The sequence below is a fragment of the Agelaius phoeniceus genome, chromosome 5 (genome assembly GCF_051311805.1).
Source record: "Agelaius phoeniceus isolate bAgePho1 chromosome 5, bAgePho1.hap1, whole genome shotgun sequence".
NCBI classification, from domain to species: domain Eukaryota; kingdom Metazoa; phylum Chordata; class Aves; order Passeriformes; family Icteridae; genus Agelaius; species Agelaius phoeniceus.
The window spans coordinates 21,394,429-21,418,703 of NC_135269.1; the positions used below are offsets into that span (position 1 = coordinate 21,394,429).

General features: G+C 39.8%; 1 protein-coding gene and 1 long non-coding RNA gene across 2 annotated transcripts in view; both read right to left on the reverse strand.

Annotated features, from left to right (window-relative positions):
* The window catches only part of LOC143694110 (uncharacterized), a 502,521-nt gene that overhangs the window by 95,696 nt on the left and 382,550 nt on the right, over nucleotides 1-24,275 (reverse strand). The window lies entirely within an intron of this gene.
* LARGE1 (LARGE xylosyl- and glucuronyltransferase 1) overlaps nucleotides 1-24,275 on the reverse strand; it is a 271,689-nt gene that overhangs the window by 87,800 nt on the left and 159,614 nt on the right. The window contains exon 7 of the mRNA XM_077178505.1: nucleotides 16,640-16,811. Within this exon, the coding sequence (XP_077034620.1) occupies nucleotides 16,640-16,811 (172 nt within the window). The remainder of the gene's footprint in view (nucleotides 1-16,639; nucleotides 16,812-24,275) is intronic.

Sequence of the window (24,275 nt, forward strand, 5' to 3'; positions counted from 1 at the left end):
AATTTCATGCATTTTTTTTTTCAGGAAAAATTAATCTGTTGAGCATAGATGGTACGAATACTTCTAGGAGACCTCTGCTGGTCTCTGAAGTCTCTTGTCTTCAAAAGAAACCCCACTCTACATCCCACACATGCACTGTTTTCTAATTAAAAGCTGGATTCTCATCTAATTTTCCCCAATATAAATCCAAGGACAGCCTAAATGAAAGAAATGAAATTGCTCTAGATTCAGTCTATGGCAAATGAGACAAGGATCTTGCCCTAATCTCATGAATGTCTCCCTTGAGATCTCCATTAGTAACACTGTTTTTTTAAGTGAAAAATGCACCACATTCTTGCATTTTTTCCTGAAGGAAAAAATGGTGTTTTTAATACATCAATTCTACACAGTTACTGTTAAATTTCTGTGAGATCTGAGGCAAAATAGTTACAACACCATGCGATCTCAATATACCCCCTCAGCAACAGCACTAGAAATACAACTGTAACATATAATTAAGTAACCTGTTTCAGTTTGTATATATTCTAAGCCTATAAGGGAAAACTGTGATGCAACTACACCTGTCTTCCTCCTCAAGTATCATTAGTACTAATTTTTTACAATTTCACTCATGGATTCAGTTGATTTCAATACACTGCTAAGAGATACTAATCCCACTTGCAGGGCCAGAAATGAGCATTGGAATTGGTAAGGGTGCTTCACGCTTTCAGGCTAATAAAACACTTGTGACATTTCTTTATCCTGAGTCATCTGAAGGAGTTTGCCTCCTCTTTGCCCTTTCACAATGGACTATGAACAAGACATTAGAGCTACAAAGCTCCTTGGAACAAGCTCATGTTTTTCCTGACAGCTGGGCCAGACACAGGCAGTCTCTGGAGAGAGGAACAAAAAGTATCAGCTATTTTGGACATCTAAAGAAGCATATCCCCAGTGCATTTTTGCAGAGGTGGACATGTAAGCATGATTTTTATTTTTTTCTCCCCTGAAAAGCCCTCAGCCTTAAATGACAGCTCTCCTATCTCTGCTTTCTACTCTAGTTGCAACTTCCTTCAGAGTTTATCACTGCTTTGTCAAGCATTGGTCACAAGGGGACAAAAATAATGAAAGGTGCTCTCCAGGTCTCAACACACTTTCCAGAGATTACTAAACTAATCTTTAGTTCTTAATTTTGACAACCTGAAACCTTACATATTGTTAGAGAAATTATTAAACATCTTCCTATTCTACCAAGGGATAAATTAAGACTAATCACAGCTTGGGATAATGAAAATCAAATTTCTTCTACTTTAGAATCTGCCTTCCAAACTTCATCACAAGAAATTTGCATTCCCATCTGCCTTCAGCATGAAAGCCAGAGCTACATAGCAAGGTACTTTAGGACAATATATTCCAACCAAGTTAGTCCAAGCCTCAGTCCAGCCATGGCTCCATGCTCGTTAGTACCCAGGTTCTGTTCATGACTGAATCACCCAGCAGAGCAAACCTCATACACAGTCAAATGTGGGCACAGATGACATTTCTATTGCATTAGCCAGAACCCATGATTTGGAGCTTGGGCTGACTTTAGGCTTACTACAGAAAGACAGATGGTGTCTGATCCATGGTAAGGTTTCTCACAATAGTTAATCCATTAGTATTTTAGAAAAAAAAAAAAAGAATCAGCGACTTTATATCAGATACCACTTAGTGCTAGGCAGCTATGACATTTCCATCTCTAGTCTTTTATTTATTGTATCACTAAACAGTGACCTTCATCAGTAAGTCTGCACTTCATAATTTTCTACCTTTTGGGTAACCTTGGGGCAAGGTTGTCTACCTTTTGGGGAAAGTACAGAACTGGCTCTCTGGTGAAGTGTGCCTTGCAATTTCAGAGAGTGTGTTCGAGCAAGAAACTGCAGATAGACCTCAGAGCTCTGTTAAAAACACATGGTGATGGGAAGACATGAAACAGGTTGTAAACCATAAGAAAGGTGAAAAACAAGGCAGCTCAAACACTGGTGTCACACTCCCAATGACAAAACAGCTCTGAAGCACATGAAGAACTCTTGTTACTGAAGCACACTGATATTTAAGTGTCATTTTTGCTGCCCATGCTTACCCAGTACCAACTGTACTGGCTAGGGCAGGTGGTACTGATCCTATGTTCTTTATTGCCAATATCCTGACACTCCCAGGGGAATACAGTGGGTTAGGCCAACATCTGCTTCATTACAGGGTTTGCAAAGAGCCTACTGCAACCTCCAGCCCCTCCTTACCTTTGCTTCACTTTAAAAGGAAATCTCCCCAAATTCTCCCTCTGAACAGGTACATATTCCAGATCCAGATCTAGGTTCCCCCCCAACATGATTGCTGACACTGCAATCTTGCTTCTTTACCTGAGTTTATCTCAGAGAGCAATCTCAAGCAAGTGAGGGAAAAAAAAAGAGTAGAAATCATATTGCATGGTGGTAAGTATTCAGTAATTTAAGTGAAACAGGTACCAATTTCAAGGTGGTACAGAAGTCCCTCTGAAGTCTGGCTACATTTTTTTCATGAAGGAGAAATCAACATCAATGTTATGAGGAGATAAAGAAAAAGGAGAAGTAAGTATTTACAACATTTAAGCATTGATTATTAAATTTGAAAAATTTTGACTGGAAAAAGGAGTTGAAGAAGAACTAGAAGGAAATAATGTCCAGTAAATCCTGTTTAGATTAGATGGAAGACATCTGATCTGGAAACTTCAAGATCATGGAGGGGCTTTCGAATACAATGAAAATTAAGGGTAAGAACCATTCTAGGGTATCACTTCTCTGAACATGTTAGGGGGAGGCATTCAGAAAGCAGGAAGGATATCATCTTTCCAACTAATTACTACTCCCAGGGCTGAATAATTCAGAATGAGGACTGGAGAATTTGAGGGTCAAATGAGGGTCAAATGAGACTTGTCTAGGCTTACAGAGGGGTCAGAAACCATAAAGCATAACTGTAAAGCAATTCCTGCTATCTCCTTGACCTTGGCAAGGGGGATTCTTGCAACATCCCAGCTGGAAACTTTTCTGTTCTTTAAAACATGCATATCAGGAATGAAATTTTTTTCATCATTGATGCAACTGATTACAGGAAACTGATAGACCTGTACCTCCCCATAAAAATAGTGATCAATAACAATCTCCACAGCTGTCTGACTATGCTTCTCTATTCTCTTTCCAAAGAAGTTGTGTGGCTTGTCATAAGACTATGAAGCTGTACTGTGCACTCTGTTTACTGGGGCAGAGTACATGGTCTGCAATGGGTCCGTAACTTCAATTTGAAGTTTGATAGCAAAGATGCCCAATAATCTATCAGACCTTAGGAGAGCTGATATGGTCCAGTGGTCCACTGCTCTGGATAGTTACACAGTGAGTAGATGGAAATGCAGATTAGTGGAAGGAAAAGCTCCATTCCTTTCAAAACCAAGAGGCTCTGAAGAGCACAGCCATTAAAGGTATCACAAAGGAAGAGGCAAAAGTCCTCAATACAGAGAGATCACAAACAATTTAGGGACTTGCCAGGTCCCAGCCAGCACCTGAGGCTTGCAGGCTATCAGTATGCAGCTGGAGCCAGCTCTCAGCAGGAACCCCTCTCAGCTTTGTGAGAGGCTGCCTCATTCTGCAATTCTCACTTCAGCCTCCCAACAGTCTCACGGAGCAGCCCCATGCAGAGAACTTTAAAGAAGCCCCATAATTTCACATTGACAATTATCATGGCAAGTTGTTTTTACACTAATTCCCTGGTACACAATCAAAGCCCTAACTCCTGTTTTGTTAGGGGTTTTTTGAGTATTTACTCATGTAGACTGATTAGCCAGCCCTGCTTTAAGCTTAATACTTCTGACCTCCAAGTTAAGCAACAGGAATTTGTTTTTACTCTTTTTCTGTTCTCAGTCAACCATGACACCAGACTTTCTTCCTGGGTTTAAGCATATGCTTCATTTTTGTTACCTATTATGTCATTCTGACACTTTCTGAAACTGCTGTAGTGTATTGTGATATACCTGCAAAAGGCCAGCATTAAATACATTACGTGAAGGAAAAAAAAAGATTCTCATAAAAACTGTCACCCACAACAGCACGTTTCTATGGTAATACAGGACGGCTTTGAGTTGTTATGGCAACTAAACCTTTAAAAGCAATAGCATAAAACCAAAGCAAAAAAAAAAGCCCAGAAACAGAGCTTCATCACTACTCTTCTCAATTTTATAAATAATTTTCAGTTGTCCTTCCCCCCACAAAACCTAGATTGAATGTTACAGTGATCAAAACACTTTAGGAAGACAAAGAAAACCTCTTGGCTTCACAGCAATGGGTGTGTGGAGAATCTTACCACTCTTTTAAATAAAACTATGACTAGAAGTGCTTGTACATAAACAAACCTCTGGCACCATAGACAACACAAATAAAAAGGTGGTGGCAGTGACAGTAGACTGATTGCTGACTGCAGCTAAGAGGGGATGGTAGAAGGGACAGGCCAAAATTACATTGAATTAAATGCTGTGTTAACTCCTTAATGTTACTATGTACTTCATTATCTCCTTGGCAAGTGGTTTTTTTTATAGCCAGATGTCACTGCCAAGAAAATGCAGAAAAACTCTAGATATGTGTGCTTGCCTCTATATAGCTTCACAGAAATTTACTGTGATATATGGTGTTCTTAAATAATCGTAGGTTTCAAGATATACCATCTCGACTAACTTGGGATATGTTGCCTCCTCTCCCTTTTCCTATTCCTTCTTCCTGCTCAGTATCCTCGCTCTATTCAATTTCCATGTTGCTTTCTCCTTTATCTATCAAGTTTTATCCACTTCCCATTACTACATTTGAAAGAATTAAATGAACACAACAGTAGAATTGTCTGTGTGTGAACATCCTCTTCTAAATCTGCTGAGGTGCCTCAAAACTGATACCCCAGAAGAGCATCCCTTTGCTGCCCTGCTTACCACTTCAGTCCTTGTGCACATCAGACCTGTCTGAGGTCACCCAACTTACTACTTGTGACCCATAACAGGGGGTTAGAGTTGAAAGGAGAACATATTTAAAGATTGCTCTTCCAACTATTCATATCTTTATTTAGTTAGTAAAAAAAAATAAGCTGTAAGTTCAAAGCAGGAATGTTTACATAAAGCAGGGAATACAGGAACTAGACTTCTTTACTGATAGCAAGTCAGCAGCATCCTGTTCACTCCAACGTTTGATAAAGGCAGTTCTTATCAGATGAGATGCACTCTTTCAGGATTTTAGAACACCAGTGCGACAACATTCATATCATCATTTCTTAGTAGTATGGGAATGAGCGTGAACCTCCAAGTACTGTCAAACATTGGTGCCAGTATGACTCTGCAGCAGGTTGGCAAAGCCCTAGAGAAGTCACTTTGCACCTGCAATAATGGTATCCTGAAGCACATAAAAAGAAAAAGCATTACTGTCTATTAAGCAGAACATGTGCAGGAAGACAATGAATGAAATTCAGGAAACCCTGTGCCACTTTCAGAGGCGATGTGCATTTCAGTAAGTTGCTGTGAACATAAACTGGCAGACATTTAGTGCTGATGACAGAAGAGTGGTGGCATTGAGTCAGCCAAGGACAATTTTGAAAGAGAAAAAGTATGATGGCTCACTTTGCTGTAGGGCTTCAAGACCTGCTTCAAGTCACACATCTCAGCAGGGCAGAAGCAGTAAGCATGTGCTAGATCCTCAGATGGTTCATGCTCTGACACATTTGTCAACATCAACACTGAACGCTGTATCACCTCCTTTGCTATCCACCTCCACCTCTGTTCCCACCACACAAACTCCCTTGGTATGTCAGAACAGTACTTACTTGACAGCTCTGCCAGTCCTTAGGCAGAGAGGAAAAAACCACTGCATCCCCAAACACAAACATAAGTAGCTTCAGGATTTCACTTGGTTGTGCCAGCAGTTAATGGTTTTCAAGAATCTGTTCTGCTGACATGTTCAGTCCCAGCTCCAGAATGAATCCCAGAACCACACATACCAGAAGCAGCTGACACAGGGTTTGTGTTACACCAAAGCAGGAATACCATCAGCTTAGATTTTGAGACTCTTTTAAGTATTTAGGCATTAGTATTAGTATTAGTATTATTTGTTATTGCAAAGGAAAAAGGAACTGGCCTGGCTTTTCACCAGAAAATGTCTAATGTGCATCTCTTTTACAGACATGAACTTGGGCAAAATTTACTGCAACTATGGATTTTGCACTAAAGGTCCAAATTCTTTTCAGGACTATGAATTTCACTGTGACTAAATGTAGGAAATAAAATATGAATACAGAAAAGCTGTGGGGACAAAAAAAAATTTTGTCCCCAAGTCGTACTGTATGTTTATCAATCACCTTTTGGTATGCATCTAGAAGGACTAGGACAAAATTCTTTTTGTTGTTAGCAGTATCTCAAAGGAAAAAAATATTTACCTTGAGGAGTCAGAGGGAGTAATGTTCCTCTGTTTAATCGAACTGTTTGGCCCATGCTAAATGCAGCTAGAGATTACTGCAAAGAACATGGAATGGAGCCAGTTTCAAATTCAAGTAAAATAAAGACCCTTGAGAGATGCAGAGTGAAGTGGCCCATTACAGACCAAGTTAATTTTTTTCCTTTTAGATTGCTAGGATTAAAATAAGGGGTTCAAACATCCCTGATTCTCTAAATTAATTGGAAAAAAGAAGCATGTGGAGGTTCTACTTTTCCCACTAAATTGGACTGATTATTGATTTCATTTACATGTCTGACTTCTAGTTCATGTAGCTGTTCCCAGGTTTTGCTCATGGTACATTTGTACACAGTCTTAGTGCAGTTATGTAATAAATTGGTTTAATTTTGTACACACATTTTCCTCTTCCCTGGCTGTGCAGAGAGCAATACCATGCACTCACCCTGCTGATGGGATAATCATGCCATTGACCTCTGGGCAATATGTGCTACCTTACAGCTTGAACCTGAGAGACAGATATTCTCTACACCACTTTACTCTATGCAAATCCATGTGCTGCCAAGGACAATATTACAGGCATAATTTGCAGCATAAAACCAAAAAGGTGAAATCTTGAATGAGAGCTTTGTAATTGGAAATGGGGCCTGAGGTCCTTAAAAATATGGATTGCTAATGCAGAACAAGGTAGGTTCAGAGAATGTGCCTGGTTTGGAGAGGGAGAAAACAGAGTATCAAGTTATTACAATGCATGTCACAGAGAGCAGTGAAAAGTGTATGTGCTTGATAGATTGCACGTGATTAGAATGAGGGCCTTAGGCAGGGAAATCTAGCTATTAAATATCATTCTTTCTTTAGTCCTATTAATACAACTATCAAATTTTAGAGTAAACTTCATTTGTTAGGTGAATGACCCATGTGTCTCTTCCACCTGGCTTTTTCCCACATGCAGAAGTTACTTATCATTAGACATTAATAACTCCTGGACAGGCTGCTACTCCCTCCATACTCACTGCCTGCTCATGCACTTGCTCTGCTTTACTGTCACCCAGGGAATGCAGAGGGATTGGTATATGGGCTTAATTTGTGTGCTCCACCCAACAAAACAGGCAAACATTAATGTCTGGGGTTTTTTTAATAGCACTCTAAACAGAATATAATTATATAAGTTGTAAATTGACAGGGCAGGGGTACTGAATGCACTTGAAAGGAAGCAGAAAAATGTGAACAGACTAAAGGAGAAAGCAATCAGCCTAAAACATTTAGTGGTGGACAGCAACTCCTGATTGATGTCTCCTTTTTAGTTTCGATGGGGGAGTTATTATTTTCCTCCTTGGTTTCTTCCCACCCCTTGTTCTCATATATTTTCCTTTTAGCATAGCCTACTGGCATCTCATTCCCAGAAATACATTTTCCTCTGCCAATAACGAACATGCAAAGCAAAAATGCTCCTTCTGCAAGTCTGCACCCTGTGGGAGCTGGATTTTCTAGCTTCTGAGGAGGCACAGCTTTTGCTAGTCAAGGGAGATGGGGATATGCACTTTGCTCCTTTGATGCCATGCTCTGCCCTGATTTCTCTTAATAAATATTTGGAAGGCAGTTCAAAAAAGCTCTACGTCCATTCTCCACAGCTGGAGTACTGGAGATTAATAAAGTCTCTTTAAATCCTGAAGAAAGAGCTCAGAAGAGAAACTGTTTTTTTTGCTTTAACACTGTGTGAGTCATACAATGTTTAGTTTGGGTGTTTGATACATCACAGCATCTAAGCCAAAAAGACAGCTGTAGAATGAGTGGCAGGTTAACAAAGACTGGAGAACAATAATGTAGAAAAAGCACTAAACTGAGGTTGAGAAGGTAGAAAAAAGTCCTCAAAATTACAGTGTTACAAACAAAATTTTATTACAAATCTTGTAGCATGTAGAGAGTTTTTATTCTAAAATCTTCAGTTGTGGTATCAAAAGAGAACAGAAAATACCAGTTTTCATTTATAATTAAAACATCTCTATCTTCCATGGGAAAAAGCTTGAAAACATGACCAAAGGGTATCCCTTGGAAATCAGAATGGAAAAATAAAGAACTCAAATCTTTTATTTTATTTTACAATTTACCCCACCATGAGTTATACCCTATTTCTATGCACGGTTGGCCTTTCACCTCCAAACATTTCTGCCTGATGGCAGAAACAGACAAAGAACCATTCAGCTAAAATAGAACTACAGATGTTTCAGAAACTGCAGCCATTCTATTTTGGCAGCAATTCATAATCAGAATTTTCTGATTATGTCCCTTGTCACATTAAAATCCATAAACTAGAATGTGCACATGCTGATCCATATAATAAACTCTCTCCCTTGGAGCTCATTTACTGAGGTCAACCTTCTCACATACTGGCTTCCCAATAAAGGAATATCACAGCAAAGCAAACTGCAATTAGGGGGGAAAAAAAAAGAAAAAAAAAGAACTTCCATCCACTCAGCTTATTTGACAAGTGTGGAGAGAGAGAAGTGTTCCTCCCCAGACCCACAGAATCAGCAAGTACCACCTCTTTGTTTGATCCTCTCCTAATTACAGTCACCAAAATTAACCCCCAATCACAGTTAGAAACTTGTCTTTTTCCCCCAAATATCCTAACCCCTTACTTTCTTTCTCTTTTTAGCAAAACAAATCAGTATTCTTCTAGTTTCACACACAGATGATGACAGCATTGTGAGACACTGGAGCACAATACCCCTCAATATTTCTATCAGCTATAGCTAACTTACAGAATTCTCTATCAATGAAGCTTCAAAGATTCTGTAGCAAAAAAGAAGAATGCACCACAATATAAGAATCAAGAATGGAAATTCTTAAGCAGATAGAGCCTCCACAGGGACCTTTTCAAAGAGAAACTGTATTTCATTTGTCTAATAACCCTAGGATGAGCTATGCACTGTAGTCTAACCAATAAATACTTACACAAATCTTTCAGAAGCTAACAGATGTTTCTTTTATGAGCAGAGACAAGTGCCATTCGGCCTTTTTAGACACTTATAAAAATTCAGATAATTTTAAGCTATTTTAATAGCTGCCTGACAATTTTATTAATGCACTCTGCTACAATATGATCCTGTTTCCTTCACAAAAAGACTGACTCATACAATGGATTTTATACATACTAAGGTGCATGCTGCTAATGTCTTCCTCTTGATTAGTAAGAAAAGAAAGCCTGTTTTACTGACCAGAAGAAACAGAAAGATCTCTGCAGGATTTAACGTGAGCACTGTGTCAGCCCGCAGATATCCTGTCTCAAAATCATCTGGAAGCTTTAATGATTTACTCAGTGTAAACTGACAGACTTAAGTACAGAACCTACCCAGAATCAATTCTGTGGCTCAAATCCTGCCTTGAGCCATAGGTGTCAATGAATTTTAAATTTTAATCTTGGCAACAACCAAGTATTTTACATCATCACAAGAACAGCACACCTATAAAAAGCACAATCATTGCAGGAGAGTCAAGGGCTATGACAGGTATAGTTTATTAAAACAGGGCATCACTGATAGAGCCAAATTCAGGGAAATTTATACAGCACCTGCTGACTCTGCCTGCCTCTCACCAGTGCCATCAGCATCTCACTTTCTGGCATGCTAAATTCACATACAAATGAAAAGTTCTGCATGCACTTGACATTGCAACCTTATGTATAATACTTCTTGTAGGAGATAATTACTAAAATCCCTACACAAGATGCTTAAATTTGTGAGGGTTATGATTTTTCTTTTTTTTTCTTGTTTGTTTGTTTGTTTGTTTGTGCTTTTTCCTGAAGAAGCTGCAAAAATAATATGAACCTAGACTGTTACCTCAGGCTTTCTGCAGAGCAATATGCCAAAGCACCCACATGCTGAGTGTTTGCAAATTTCAAGTTTGGGATTGACTGTGTGCCAGTCCCTCTTCAGCTCTGGGCACCTGATCCTGCACCAAAATCGCTGCTGACCTTTTCTGGTATTTATGATGTCAGTATGGATTTTTATCATTATCTGAGCTCCTGCCACAAAGCAAACAGCTTCTATAGCATGTTTTTACTCATGCAAAGTATGAACATGTGAATCTCACTATTCCTGTCAATTGTGCCATTTCTCCTTCTTGTGTGCTTGGTTAATGGAATGTCAGCTTTCCAGGGAAGACTTACTTGCACAGATGAACACCAATGGTAGCTTATGTTCTCTGGGTGATTATGAGTAGAGTTATTTGAAATGCAGTAGTTGGCTATTACCCAGTCTCTGTTGTTTAAAAGCACTTAAAATATTCATTGTATCAGCTAGCTGGATTGTGAGGCTAACATGCAGTAGTAGTAAGACATCACTGTTCAATAAAACCTCTGAGTTTTGACATGTACTTAGAAATATCATAACGCCCTTTGATGTAGCATTCAATTTAACACAGAGCTCCTCAACACTGATCTCTACAGGGATTATTCAGGTCTCATTTGTGGGTCCCAGCTGTGACTCATGCAAAGCAATATCCTAAAGGAACAAGACACAGGAATTGTCACCTGACAATGTAAAGCAGGAAGAGAGTCTCTTGCTACTTACACGAAGAGCACCCAGCACACAGAGACTGTGATCCAGACTGAAACTGCAACTTCTAAGACATATAATTATGATGACTGTTGTTGTCAGGTTGCAAATAAATTCAATCCTGAGAATCCATATTTAACACCCAGTAAAATTAAAAATCAAAACCTTGGAAAAAAAGGATCCACACTGCAGGACCAGAAGTTTGGGTGAGTAAGAATAATGAAACAATTAGCAGGTGTGGCCTTTAAAAGAACTTTAAGATTGATGGCACAGAACATAGCTTTGGACTCCTTGTTTTCTCAGAAGAGTTTCCACAGTTTCTGCAATAAAAACATATTGGTTACTAATCCTTGTTGTCTGAAACACTCTGCAGCACTTCATCCAAGAATACACTATGATCCACAGTCCCACACTTTTGCCCTTAGGCTAGCTACTTTCTCAAGTTTAGAACTGTCAAAATCTAGTGAAAGATGAATAGGAGACATAATCAGTGTCAACTAAGTCACAGAAAACATGCATGACAGGTTATCTTCACCAGACTGGCTGCAGACTCAAACCTTTGAAGTCAATATTTTGGAGGTATATCTCAGTCCTAAAGGAAAATATTCTACCTATCTATAGAGCACTAGAGAATGAGGCTAAAGCAGAAATGCTCAAACCCCAGCTGAAAAGCTGAATATGCCTCTTGAAAGTTATGGGTTCCCAAAGACATATTTATGCATAGACATTGAAGTTTGCATATAAAACTATTAATAATTACACAATCCCCAACAGGCTCCTAAGAGAAACTGTTAAATGTTACATTGCTTGAGACACTGTTTCAGGCTACCAAAGAGAGGTGTGAATTTCTCCCAAAGCCTAAGGTTGCCATTTCAAAGAAGAGATTTTTAAATTTCTGTACTCTGCTACAGAACAGCTGGATCACTTATTCTAAGGGCATATGCAAAGTGCTTATCAGGAAAGGGCAGAAGAGCAATAATTTACAAAGAAATCCTACTGCCTTTTTTCCATCTACAGAGTGAATGGAGTAGTACCTTTACCACCTAAAATATTAAATTACTATGTAAGGGTCTGATCTTTTCAGCAACTCTTAAGATAACTGGAATAAGAACCTTTGCAGAACAAGGACTTTGGGTATTGCAGGTGCTGTTTAAAACATACTGTAGGCCCTTCTACACAGCAAATCAGACCTGGTTAGATTACAAGACAGTTCTGAATATGAGATTCTTCCAAGCATGGTGTCCGAAAAAAAAGGAATCTGAGCTACTGGTTTCCCTTTATCACTGTTTTTGCTGGGAAGAAAAGTCTTCCCAGGCACAGAAAGAATCACAGACTCTAGTACCTTCCCTCTGTGTGTGGCTGCAATTTGGAAAAGGCTATTCTGGACTGCCTCATCAGTTATGTTGCAGCAACCTGGAGACAGAAGTTCTTGCCTTTCCTGCACTGATGTGAAAAATTCTTTAATTTGCACAAAAAGCATCCTGGTGTAGGCAGGTTTATAATGGTGCCTTCTAGCCAGCAACTGGTTGTTGAAGCATCTCTAGAAGGAGACCCAGTGGGTCTAAAGCTGCCCTCCTAACTGAGGTTGGGTGTCATGAGAGGTTCCTTTGGAGACTAGCATTTCCCTTCATAGGAGTTTTATTGTACTTCTGTTTATGTAATATTTCAACAAACATTCTAGATTGCCCCCAAGAAATCTTCACGAACTTACCAGGGACTTCTGTGAGAGAAACAAGGAAGAGATTAAAACATTAGTTTAGTAAAATATCCTTTGGAGGAATATTTGGGGCTCATGACATGAGACAATCTTTTGTAATGCAGGCAGAAGAAATAGAAAGACACTTCAGAAAAAATGAGAATCACCACAGAATTAAGCCAAACATTTACAAAGCAGTAAAAGAGTATCATATCTCTCCAAATTACTTGCCCTTCCTTCCATTTCCATTGAAGGATAGAACAATACAATCATTTAGGTTGAAAAAGACCTTTACATCCTACCATCAAAGTAACACTACCAAGTCCATTCCACTAAACCTTGTCCCTACATGCCACATCTACACAGCTTTGAAATGCAGCCAGGGATGGTGACAACTTCCTGGGCAATCTGTTCCAATGCTTGTCAACCCTTTCTGTTAAGAAATTTTCTGCTGCCCTTCTCTGGACATGCTCCAGCATCTCGATGTCATTCTTGCAGTGAAGGCCTCAGAAATGAACATGGGACTTGAGGTGTGGCCTCACCAGTGCTGAGAAGAGAGGAACAATCCCTGCCCTGGTCCTGCTGGCCATGCTATTGCTGATACAGGCCAGGATGCCATTGGCCTTCTTTGGCCACCTTGGCCCACACTGGCTCATGTTCAGCTGCTGCTGACAAGCACCCAAAGATCCTTTCCCACTGGGCAGCTTTCCAGCCATTCAGCCCCAAACCTGTAGTGCTGCATAGGGCTGTTGAGACCCAAGTGCAGGACCTGGCACATTGCCTTGTTGGAACTCACAGAACTGGCCTTAGCCCATAGATTCAGCCTGTCCAGATCCTTCCTGTCCAGAGCTTTCCTGCCCTCCAACAGATCAACACTCCCACTCAACTTGGTGTTGACTAAGTGTGCACCCGATCACCTCACCCAGATCATTGACAAAGATATTAAATCAAACTGGCCCCAACACTGAGCCCTGGGAGACACCACCAGTGACTGGCTGACAAATGTGTTCAGCTCCATTCACCACCACTCTCTGGGCCCAGCCATCCAGCCAGGTTTTTATCCAGAAAACACATCTAAGCCATGGGAAGCCAGTTTCTGTGAGAATGCTGTGGGAAACCGTGTCAAAGGTTTTATTAAAGTTTAGGTAGACAACACCCACAGCCTTTCCCTCATCCACTAAGGAGAGCCACCTTTGTCACAGAAGGAGTTCAGGTGCGTCAAGCAGGACCTGTCTTTCACAAACCCATGCTGACAGGGCTCAATCCCCTGGTTATCTGGCACATGCTGCAGGACAGCACTCAAGGTGACCTGTTCCATGATCTTCCCTGGCCCCAAGGTCAGGCCAATAGGCCTTTAATTCCCCAGATTCTCCTTCCGGCCCCTTCTGCAAATGGACATTGCATTTATTCATTTCCACCACACTGGGACCTCCCTGGTTAGCAAGATCTGCTGACAGATTCAGCCAGCCACTGCCCCTGGCTGGCTCCCTCACCAGCTGGGTCAGAAAATAATCTTCCACACACTCCAGGAACTTCCTGGACTGTTTCCTCTCCCCTGTGTTGTATTTCCAGCAGACCTCTGCTAAGTAAGTTCAACTTACCTCTCTGGTAAGCTCAAGCTCACCACAAGAACAAGGGCTAGCAACTGTGAGACTTCCCAGCTGCTTACAGAATATTTCTTCTGCCTCCTCATCCCAGGTGAGTGGCCTACAACAGACTCTCACCATGGTATTTGCTTTGTTGGCTCTCCCTCTGATTCTTACCCTAAACACTCAACTCTGATGTCACCACCATCGAGGTCCCCTTTGCTAATGGAACTGCAGCCTATGACAAGGGCTGGAGAACAAGCCTGTGCTTGGACACTTCCTCTCTCCTCCACAGCATTTAGGATCCAAAGTCTTCTCCCATCCCAGCTCAACACCTGGAGCTACGGCATTGTCTCATCTACTCGTTGTTTGTGCACAAGTGCCTGGGAGATGAGCAGATGTAGACATTGACCAATTTATTGCCAAGATTAAAAAACTGTGGAGAAGCAGGTGATCAGCCGGAATTGAAAAGAACACGGGACAACTTACAAAATCATTTATTTGGGAGCTGTGCTATGTATGTTAAGAGGGCAGCAATGCAGGGATTCTGTCTCCATGTGTAAGTTAGAGTTTTTTACAGCTCTGATCAGACAAACATTCTTGCCTAGCTCGATGAAAACTGATTTGCACACACATTTTACATCCATTAATTATTCTTCTCCATATTTCCATATTTTCTGCCTGTATTTTCTTTCAATCTTACATCTACCTCTGCTCCATAATCCTCTTTTTACAAGCAGTCTTTATGCTTGGTTTTATCCCCCCTGTAATAAAAGCAAGGGATCTTCATTAAAGTTATGACAGAAATTATAAGCAAGGAGGCAATATCGCTCATTGTCTCAACTCAGATTTTGCTCTCTTTGACCATGCAGCCCTCTATCCCCAAGTTCTGTTTATCCACATTTCTTTTCCTGCTATGACATGCTATTCACTGTAGTCAGTCAAATATGGCTATTAATGGGACAGCTGCACACAGTGAGACAGTACAATAGCCCAGCTATACTTCCTATGCATACATTTATATTACTTAAGGTTGTCAGGGTATTTGTTTGTTTACATGAAACTCAAGGTTCAGTGGAGGAAAAGGCTTGGTGAAGAGGTCTGAACAATACGTGGAGGAAAAATTGTATATTCCTTAATAAAAGAAGCTTGCGAATAATTAAATTAAGCAAAAAGGTGACTGCTTCTGGCTTGCTGAAAAGACATCAGTGTATCCACAGAAGGGAATGGAAACAAATGCATGAAGAAGTAAGCACTAGAACCCAGTCCTTGACATAGAGCTGAAAATAACAGGTCCTGTCCCGGAGCTGGGTACTGAGAAAAGCAGGCCTTGTGGATTTCAGCAGGGGATAAGTACAGTAAACGTGCTCTTTCCTGGCTCCCTCCTAATGCAGTGCTGTATTTTGGCTTCTCTCAATAAATACTCCCATTTGCTTAGGCTGACTTAGCTTGAGATGATTTTGAGAGAGATGATGAAACACATCAAGGCTACACTTTTACAGGGTTGTAAACCTTTCAAGCAGGATGCTGGATTGTCTCTGCACTTACCAGCACTGCAATACATATGCTGAGGACAAGAGGAGAACAATAGGGTATGTCTCTGACTCTGAACAGCTGGCAACACTGGAACCTGGGAGAACTAAATGGTTTTAGTGGTGTGCTAGCCAGAAAGTGCTCTGCTTTGTGACAAACTTTTTTGTAATCATCTCCTTATAGAGTTACTCTAAAAGTGTCCTTTCTCAGACTGACTCTGACATACATTTTCAAGGAGCTGTGGGAAATGGGAATAGGTAGGGAAAGCTATTTTAGGTGCTTAGAATCCAGACCCCTTTATCAACTTATTAAGAGGACCAAACAGCAAATTATTTCTATTCACATGTGTTATTCTGTTCCCTTCTTCTTCCTCCCTGGTTCAAGAATGATCCCAACTTCATTCATTTTCAGTGGCTACATGGAACAGTTAAATTGAAAGTAATAATTAAGTTTTATTATTAAAAAAAATAATAAAGCCCAAGTTCTTCCAAAAGGTATTGAACAGTACATAACTACAGCACGCTCATAATTCTTTATCATCTACTGTACTGTCAGGCTCTCACCTGCCCCAAATAATCAGACCAATAAACCAAACTACATAGACAATCAGTGTTGTCAATTAATCTATACAGAACATCATTGAGAAAAGAGATCACAAAGAGAACAATTACATTCAAACACCAAAAACTGAAAGAGTGAAAACATTTAACAAAATCTCAGCTAGCCCTTTCACCCACACTGTATTGCTTGCCTCATCATTCTCCCCCCGCCCCTCAAATAAGGACAGTAAAAAAATCATTAAAATACCTTTGAACTTGTGAAAGACGGCCCATAGCTCAGCAATGTCAGTGGCAAATGTAATGTCTGTGTCGAGGACAATGACTCGCTCAAGATTGGAAGGTAGAGTCTTAGTCAGAACCAACTTCATCAGCCCGTAAATCCCAGAGTAGTGTTTGTTGGGGATCCAAGACACTTCAGACTTGACAGGAAATGGGAAGTCGGAAAGAGGAAGAAAAAATAATCTTTATTAGAAAGAGAAAATTTTCCTGAAATTAGTTTCTTGTCATAGTGGAAGATCTCTGAGGTGGAAAGTCATCTAAAAGCCTGTATTTAAATTTACTTCAGAAGTGCTGAAATACACTAGTTTCTGAAAGCTTGGGGAAAAAAAGCTCTTTCAGGCAACCCCTTCACACAATATAACTAAAATTAGTTGAGCCTTTCTGGTCTGGCAGAATTAATTTGGAGACATCCATGTGTCCTTATAAAACTGAAATACATTTTTAGTCTAAAACTTCAGGTGTATCATAGATTACTTTAATTTCAACCAAAAAAGAAGTTGTCATCTCAAAATTTTCTCTGATGCAGAAGTAACAAGCATGATATTTTCCTTATATTTTTTATAGATTTGGTGGTCAGAATTTCAAAAGGCCAATTATTTGAAATAATGGGCCAGAAAACTGCAAAAAAATTGTTTCTTACAAATGCGAATTTTCCTTAAGCCTTACATCTTTAACTTAAAACTACTGAGGTCCCACAGACATGCTCAAAAGTAGAGAAATTTACAGAAAATTGTCAACCACACTTTTTGGTTTTATGTACTGAATGTGACAAACTCAAACATTTTCATTTCTTCAGTAAGAGCTAAAAAAATAAATTTGTACAGCTTGTAAAATAAAAGTTGGGAGGCTAAGTTCCATAATGCATTGTACTCTTGACATTGGGATATTCCATGAGCTGTGTTTAGTTTTCTTTCTGTGAGACTCAAGTCCTCAAATTTCAAAAGTTTCTGCTTAAAGTGGGATATTAGAAGTTTTTGAGAAGTTCCTATTTCCCTGTCTGAAACTCCTTGTTTGTTTTAAGAGGCATGCACTACAATTCCCAGATTTTATGTCTTCCCTGGAGTAGTGCTCTCAATAACTTAAATTAGTATTTTGTCTACAAAATCTTGAGTGAAACAGATTGCAGGATTTGTCCTGGCATGTTACGCTTTGGAGAAAGTAGGCAGAAACTCAGTGTATTCATAAAACTGAGGAGATTTATTCTGTTACTTAACTATCTTATATCTATTCACTGCCATTGTAAATTTTATTCTATGAAATAACATTTGCACAAAAAAAAAATTCCCCCAAAATCCTTAGAGAAAACCTTCTGTAAGAGAGTGAGTTCCTATATTTCGAAGTTGGAAGCATGGTTGAAGAAAGGCTAATAATAGGTGCTTAGAGCACATTTCTTTTTGAATATAAAGTAACAAGGCCTCTGATGATGTAAGCTGACCTCCTCTATTCCCTTTTAAATGGCACACAACTTTTCTCTGTATTCTCAGGATTCCTGTACCAGGGCAGAGCTCTCTCCCACTACCAAGTTCATTAAAAAGACAGAGGGAAGTAGAACAAACCTTTAAGGAGAAAGAAAAGAATTTCAGGGGAAAGGCAGGAAAAGCAGATTCTCATAGAATAAAACCAGAAAGTGCAAACTGAAGCATGAAGTTTTGGTTGGTTTATTGAAAACTCAATGCTCCCCAGAAATATCTTCTGTGTGTAATAGAGATAATTTCAAATTCACACCCTCACAACTCTACTTATTTGTGGTCCGTGCTTTCCCACATCGTGGCTTTTGGAATGGACCATCACATCATGTTGTATTTAATTTATACAAAACAGTATCTACTTTGCTTCTACAAACCATACTGTTCTGAATCTGCCACTTGATATCCTTGTGCTAGACCAGTCATACCTGACATGTTAAAAGTGTTAGACATTTACAGACTTGAGCTTGCTTTTACCCATTGCTATGTTATTAATTTTGGATGGCATGTCCTTCATTTTATTAGCTGAAATATTTCTCCAGAAAAACACCCACTGTGCTTATGCAAATAAGTTTAATAAGGTAGGGGTTCATATGTTGCATGAATAGCCTGACACAAGCAGGGAAGGTAAAGGGTGGCTGGAAAAGCAAATCACCTTCAAAGTGCAGTTGTTTTCTTTGCTCTCAGGATTCCCAATTTCTAACACCATGTATCTGGTGTTAGAAATTGGGAATCCTGAGAGCAAAGGATTGCTCTCCATGTATCACCACAGAGAAGAAACCCATGTCTGGCAGTTCCTTCTGATCTGGCACACAGAAGGCAAAAGCTTGCCATCCTGAATCCTGATGTCTGAAGGCACCACTTTTTAAAATGAAAGGGGCAGCCCCTGTTCCAAATGGTCCATCACAGCTGGCCAGCATGTGCTGGATTTGAGGACATGTTGAAGCCTGGACTCCCAATCAGTCCAATTTATCCCCAGTTTCCTCTCCTGTGATACAGAGTTGACTAAGATGCAAACAGAGATCCTAATTAGCCCCCAGCATAATTTCTTCATGGCTTTGCTATTCAAGAATTATGTAACAGTTCCAAATTCACGGTAAGGAAAACTCCTTGCGCTACAAAAGAGCTGTGAAGGCTCATTCTCTGGCTCACCACATTGCGTGAGGAAATACACGGGCACGGTGTTGGAGCAAGTGCTTAGTCCTTATCTCGGTTTTGGCCACAACCTGGAGGTTATTCTGTATCATGTCAAAACCTTGCAGGGAGCAGGGCGAAGGGACTCTGCCTTCTGACAAGAAGAGTGTGGCTTCTGGTCAAAAAAAATATTTTTCGAAATATTGTCTAAATACTTTCTGTAAGTTTTAATACAATTTTGTTTGCCTAGCACAGTTAAAATGGCCCATATATGGCATGTTTGTGAATCATATGCTAACAAGCTAGATCAGAGCTGGCTTCAGAGAACAAATATTCCTAGAAGATACATCAGCAACATTAAAAAATAGAGTTAGTAAAAGAGAGTGAAACAAAACAGTGTGACATACTTTGCCATTTGTGTAATTCCTAGTTCAGCAGAAACATCACACCTTGGATCTCTAGCTCTCAAGATCTGTGTTTTTGTTCATGAGAGAAGAGCAAAGAAAAGCATTTAGCTGGTACTGACACTGATTCTTTAAAGTGAAATAGTCTACTCACTAAAGGTCCTTCATCAGAATCATCTTTATTATTTTCATAATTGAAGACTGAAAACAAACTAAAATATCTAAATTATTTGAATATAAAAATCACAAGGCCATGAGTCTCCATGCAGCACGTAACTGATCACCTGATAAATGCCAGAGAGATGGGAGCAACAGTCTCTATGTTCAGGTATACCTCACCAGCAAGTTCTCTTCCCTAATTGTGCTGAATCTCTGGGAAAAGCTGACCAAATCACAATTGCTGTGCACAGCCTGACTCAGCTTTCTCACAGCTGCTACCAATGTATAAATGCTCATTAAATTAGTGTCATTTTTAACAGAGAAGTCTCATACATAGAGCTTAAAATGTTTCCTTGACTGAGAAAGGGGAGAATGGTGGCTCATTCTCTGTGAATAAATTGTATAGTGGCTACGTTCCCAAGCATTTAGGTATTTTCATTTTTTAAAACAGTTGAGTCTAATTGCTCACACATTACGATCACCAAGCACAACTCTTGTACCAAGTCATCACAAATACATCAAGCCAGACTTTGACTCTTACACTGTACTTCTTTATGGAACTGCATGACTTTTTTAATATGTTCTTTTTTTCCCACAAAGAGATGATGGGGCAACTTGCCCAGGCTTCCCCGGTGAATACTGACTGCTCTGCAGATGTAAGTGAAGTATCTGTACAAGGACAGGTCACCTCAGCCTCTTTGAAAGGGATGGAGGCTTGGACTTACACACTTAGCATGAAACAAGTCTGGAAAACAGTACCAGCATGAACAGAATGATAGTGACCAACACAGAAGGACAAAAAACTTTGGAGCTTCTGACACAATATTTTGTGTATTGTGTCAGATCAATCACCCACTGAGCTCAGTAGCTGGCACCATACAGTAGATGGTGGCAGGTGCCTACTGAAGAATATAAACCCAGGGGAATTCTATACCAATACTGCTCCCATATATATTTTCATCCTGCAGTGAGTTGCGCCAAATTTTGGAGCTACTGGTGGTATTATTGTTGGTTAATAAATTTTGGTGGATTTTTCATCTGTGAATTAGATCAAATTAGGATACACTTTCATATTTGGTAAAAGTCCAATTCATTATATTGAATATATATATTTTTATATAAAAATAAATATATAACATATATACATCTCATATATATATAACATATATATAAATATATATAACATATATTATATATATTATATATATTATATTATATATAATATATATAATATATATAATATATATAATATATATATTACCAAGACACGTTGCAAATATGACTTTGCTGCACTCACCCTTCTCTTTTCCACATCACTAAAATCATGATAAACAGAGCAGTGAGATGAAGCACAAGAAAAGAAATGATGTATTTGCTGTCTTACCTTAATACATGTTTACATGTACACAAAGTGAAGCATCAAAACAGTAGCCAGAGGAAAGATAAATTAAGGCTATATGGGACTGTAGGACTGTATGTAATGTTTCTCTTATAGTTTACCAGCTTCTCTGAAGCACTAGAGGTTGACAGAAAGCCTAATAGCCTGATTTGCTACATGCTTCTTGGATTGGAAGGTGATATATAATAGTACCATTAAAAAAAACTCTCAAAACTTTTAGCTAGCAACTGCACAAACTTAAGACTGCATTTCCTTTCTATAAATAGAAGTTTCCCTTCTAAAAGCATTTCCCCCATTAAAGACTTCTGATTACTTCCCTACCAGAAAAAAATTCTATCCTGACTTTTCCTGATGAATAGGTTGTACTCAATACAGCATCACAAAATCACAGAACAAGCTTTGAAGGTACCTCTGGGAGTCATTTGGTCCAACTTCCCCCTGACAAGCACGGCCACCCAGAGCCAGCGGCCATGTTCAGATGGCTTTTGACTATGTCCAAGGATAGGGACTCCACAATCTCACTGGGCACCCTGAGCCAGTGTTTGGTTACCCTCACAGTAAAATAATGTTTCCTGATGTTCAGAGGGCTCCCCCTGTATCTCAGTTTGTGCCCACTGCCCGTTGTTCTGTCTCTGGGCATTCTGACAAGAGCTTGGCTCTGTCCTTTTCACACCCTCCCTCCAAGTATTTATGTACAATGATAAGATCCCCCTGCAAGCCTTCTCTTCTCTGGATGAACAGTCCCAGCTTTCTCACCTTCCCTTGCATGTGAGGTGATTCAATCCCTTCATCATCTTAGTAGCCCTTGGCTGGATTCTCCATTATTTTCATGTCTCTCTTGTGCTGAGGTGCCCAGAACTCAGCCTGGACCCAGCCCTCCTTCTGTGGCCTCAGCAGTGCTGAGGGGAAAAGGATCATGTCCCTTGACCTGGTGTCAATGTTGTATCTGTCCTTGCTGCAAGGGCAAATTCCTGGCTCCTGTTTGACCTGGTGTCCTCCAGATTCTTTTCTACTAAGCTGCTTTCCAGCAGATTCTTTTCTACTAAGCTGCTTTCCAGCAGGGCAACCCTCAGCATGTCATGGTACAGGGGTTAGTTCCCATATGCAAAATTTTGCACTTTTTGTTGAACTTCATGAGGTTCCTGTCAGACCTCCTTCTCTGTTAAATAGTATTTTTTTGCCATTTACTTAATGAAATTCCTCACTGTCCCACAGAATATATAGCACCACAGAACACTCTGAGGTACAAGAAGTGCCCCTCGCTCAGCATGCTAAGATGGAATTTTGGCTGATAAAATGTTTCCCTGGCAGCATATCCTTAAACACTTTACCCTGAAAAAAATGCAACCTCCAATACCATATTGATTTTGTCACTACATTCACTGCATCTTCCTAGGTATGCTTGGGGAAAAAAAAAAATCGATCAAAATAATGCAGAGCTATGACATAGTATCCCCTTGCCCACTCAAGGGCAAAGACACCCGTGCTGCTTGGCTGACTCCACAAAAGCACCACCAGGTCAGTGCCTTGCAGGGGCCTGTAGGTAAGGCTGGCTGGGGTGAGGCACCAGGCTGAGAATCAGCAGCCCTGAGGCACAAGGTGCCACCTGCATGCCTCCTCCCCATCTCAGAGGTGGGCTCATAAATGGGATCAAACAGAACCCAATTCCATCACCATCCAGACTAATGGCTGCAGATTCTCTGTGCTGGGCAAACAGCCAGCAGCAAATAGAAGAACTAAGAAAACAGAAAAGGCAGAGGGAAGTAGAAAATACAGTCTGTAGATTTTGCCTCTCCAGAGCCTTCATGCCAAGTTTTACCACTAAAAATACCTAGCATCTAGAACAGACTAATTTAAACAAAGAGAAATGTGAATCAGGTTTTGTAATAAATGACTCAATGGAAACATGGATATCCAAAAGTAATTGGCATCTACTTGCTCCTAAACAACTTCAATATAGGCAATATCTTCCTTGAAAATTGCATCAGTCACATGATAAACTAAGTTTGAAATCTCAAAAGAAAGCAAACAGAGCAAAACTTCCAGGCCACAGCAAAATCAGAGTGTTTTAAATCTGCACAAGTTGTAGATGAATTGTATCTCACACTGATCTGAAAAGCAGCGCAATCTACATTGTGAAAGAACTTCCAGCAGGAGGGATCTCTGTGAAGCAAAACCAGCCAAAGTCTTTTGTAGCTGCTGGCTTCAGGCAGCCCTTACAAATATCCTAGGCATGGGGAACAATCCTGAAATTCTGATGTGTGAATCAGGTAACAATAAAAATTGTTATTTCCTCTGACTGGATAAATAACTTTCTAGACACAGCTGACAACTTGTTTTTCACAGCTTTTTCATTACTTGCTTAGTGCTTTGCTGCTACTATGAACACTACAAGTAGCAAGATATTGGTTTTTAAATCATGTGGCCTTCATTTAAGACAAAGCTAACAGAACTGGGGCTTTCATGTCACTTCTAAACTGGAGGAAAATACTGCCACCACTTTAATAATGATCATATTCTGTGATTTGTAACATAAAGCATAAAAAGAGGGGGTAAAAAAACAATATTGATTTGCTGGCAGAGGACAGGAAGTTTTCTTTATGCATGGTTTTTCTCATCACTGTTTTTCACACAGGGAGAATTTCATCCTGCTGTGAATATATGCCATACACTTGAGTCACAATTCCAGCAGCACTAGCACGGCTCAGGATTAGTTCCAGGATAATCCTTCCCATTTTACATTGACTATACCTCACAATATCTAACCTCTTTGCTGGGACATGTGACTGATCCCCTTTCTCACTCTCTTGCTTCCAGGGAAGAGGTATCAACACCTTGTTGCAGAGACTGGGTTAACTGGGAATCACTGAGGAAGGGGAAAAGTAGGTTACCATTTAAATTTGGGTAAACATTCATGCCTGTCTTTAGCACATTTTTTTTTACAGATAACCATAATAATAATAATAATAATAATAAAAGAAAGAACCTAGATTGAGAAATTCTAAATCCTCATAGATCCTGAGAGGAAGAAGATTGCTGTCA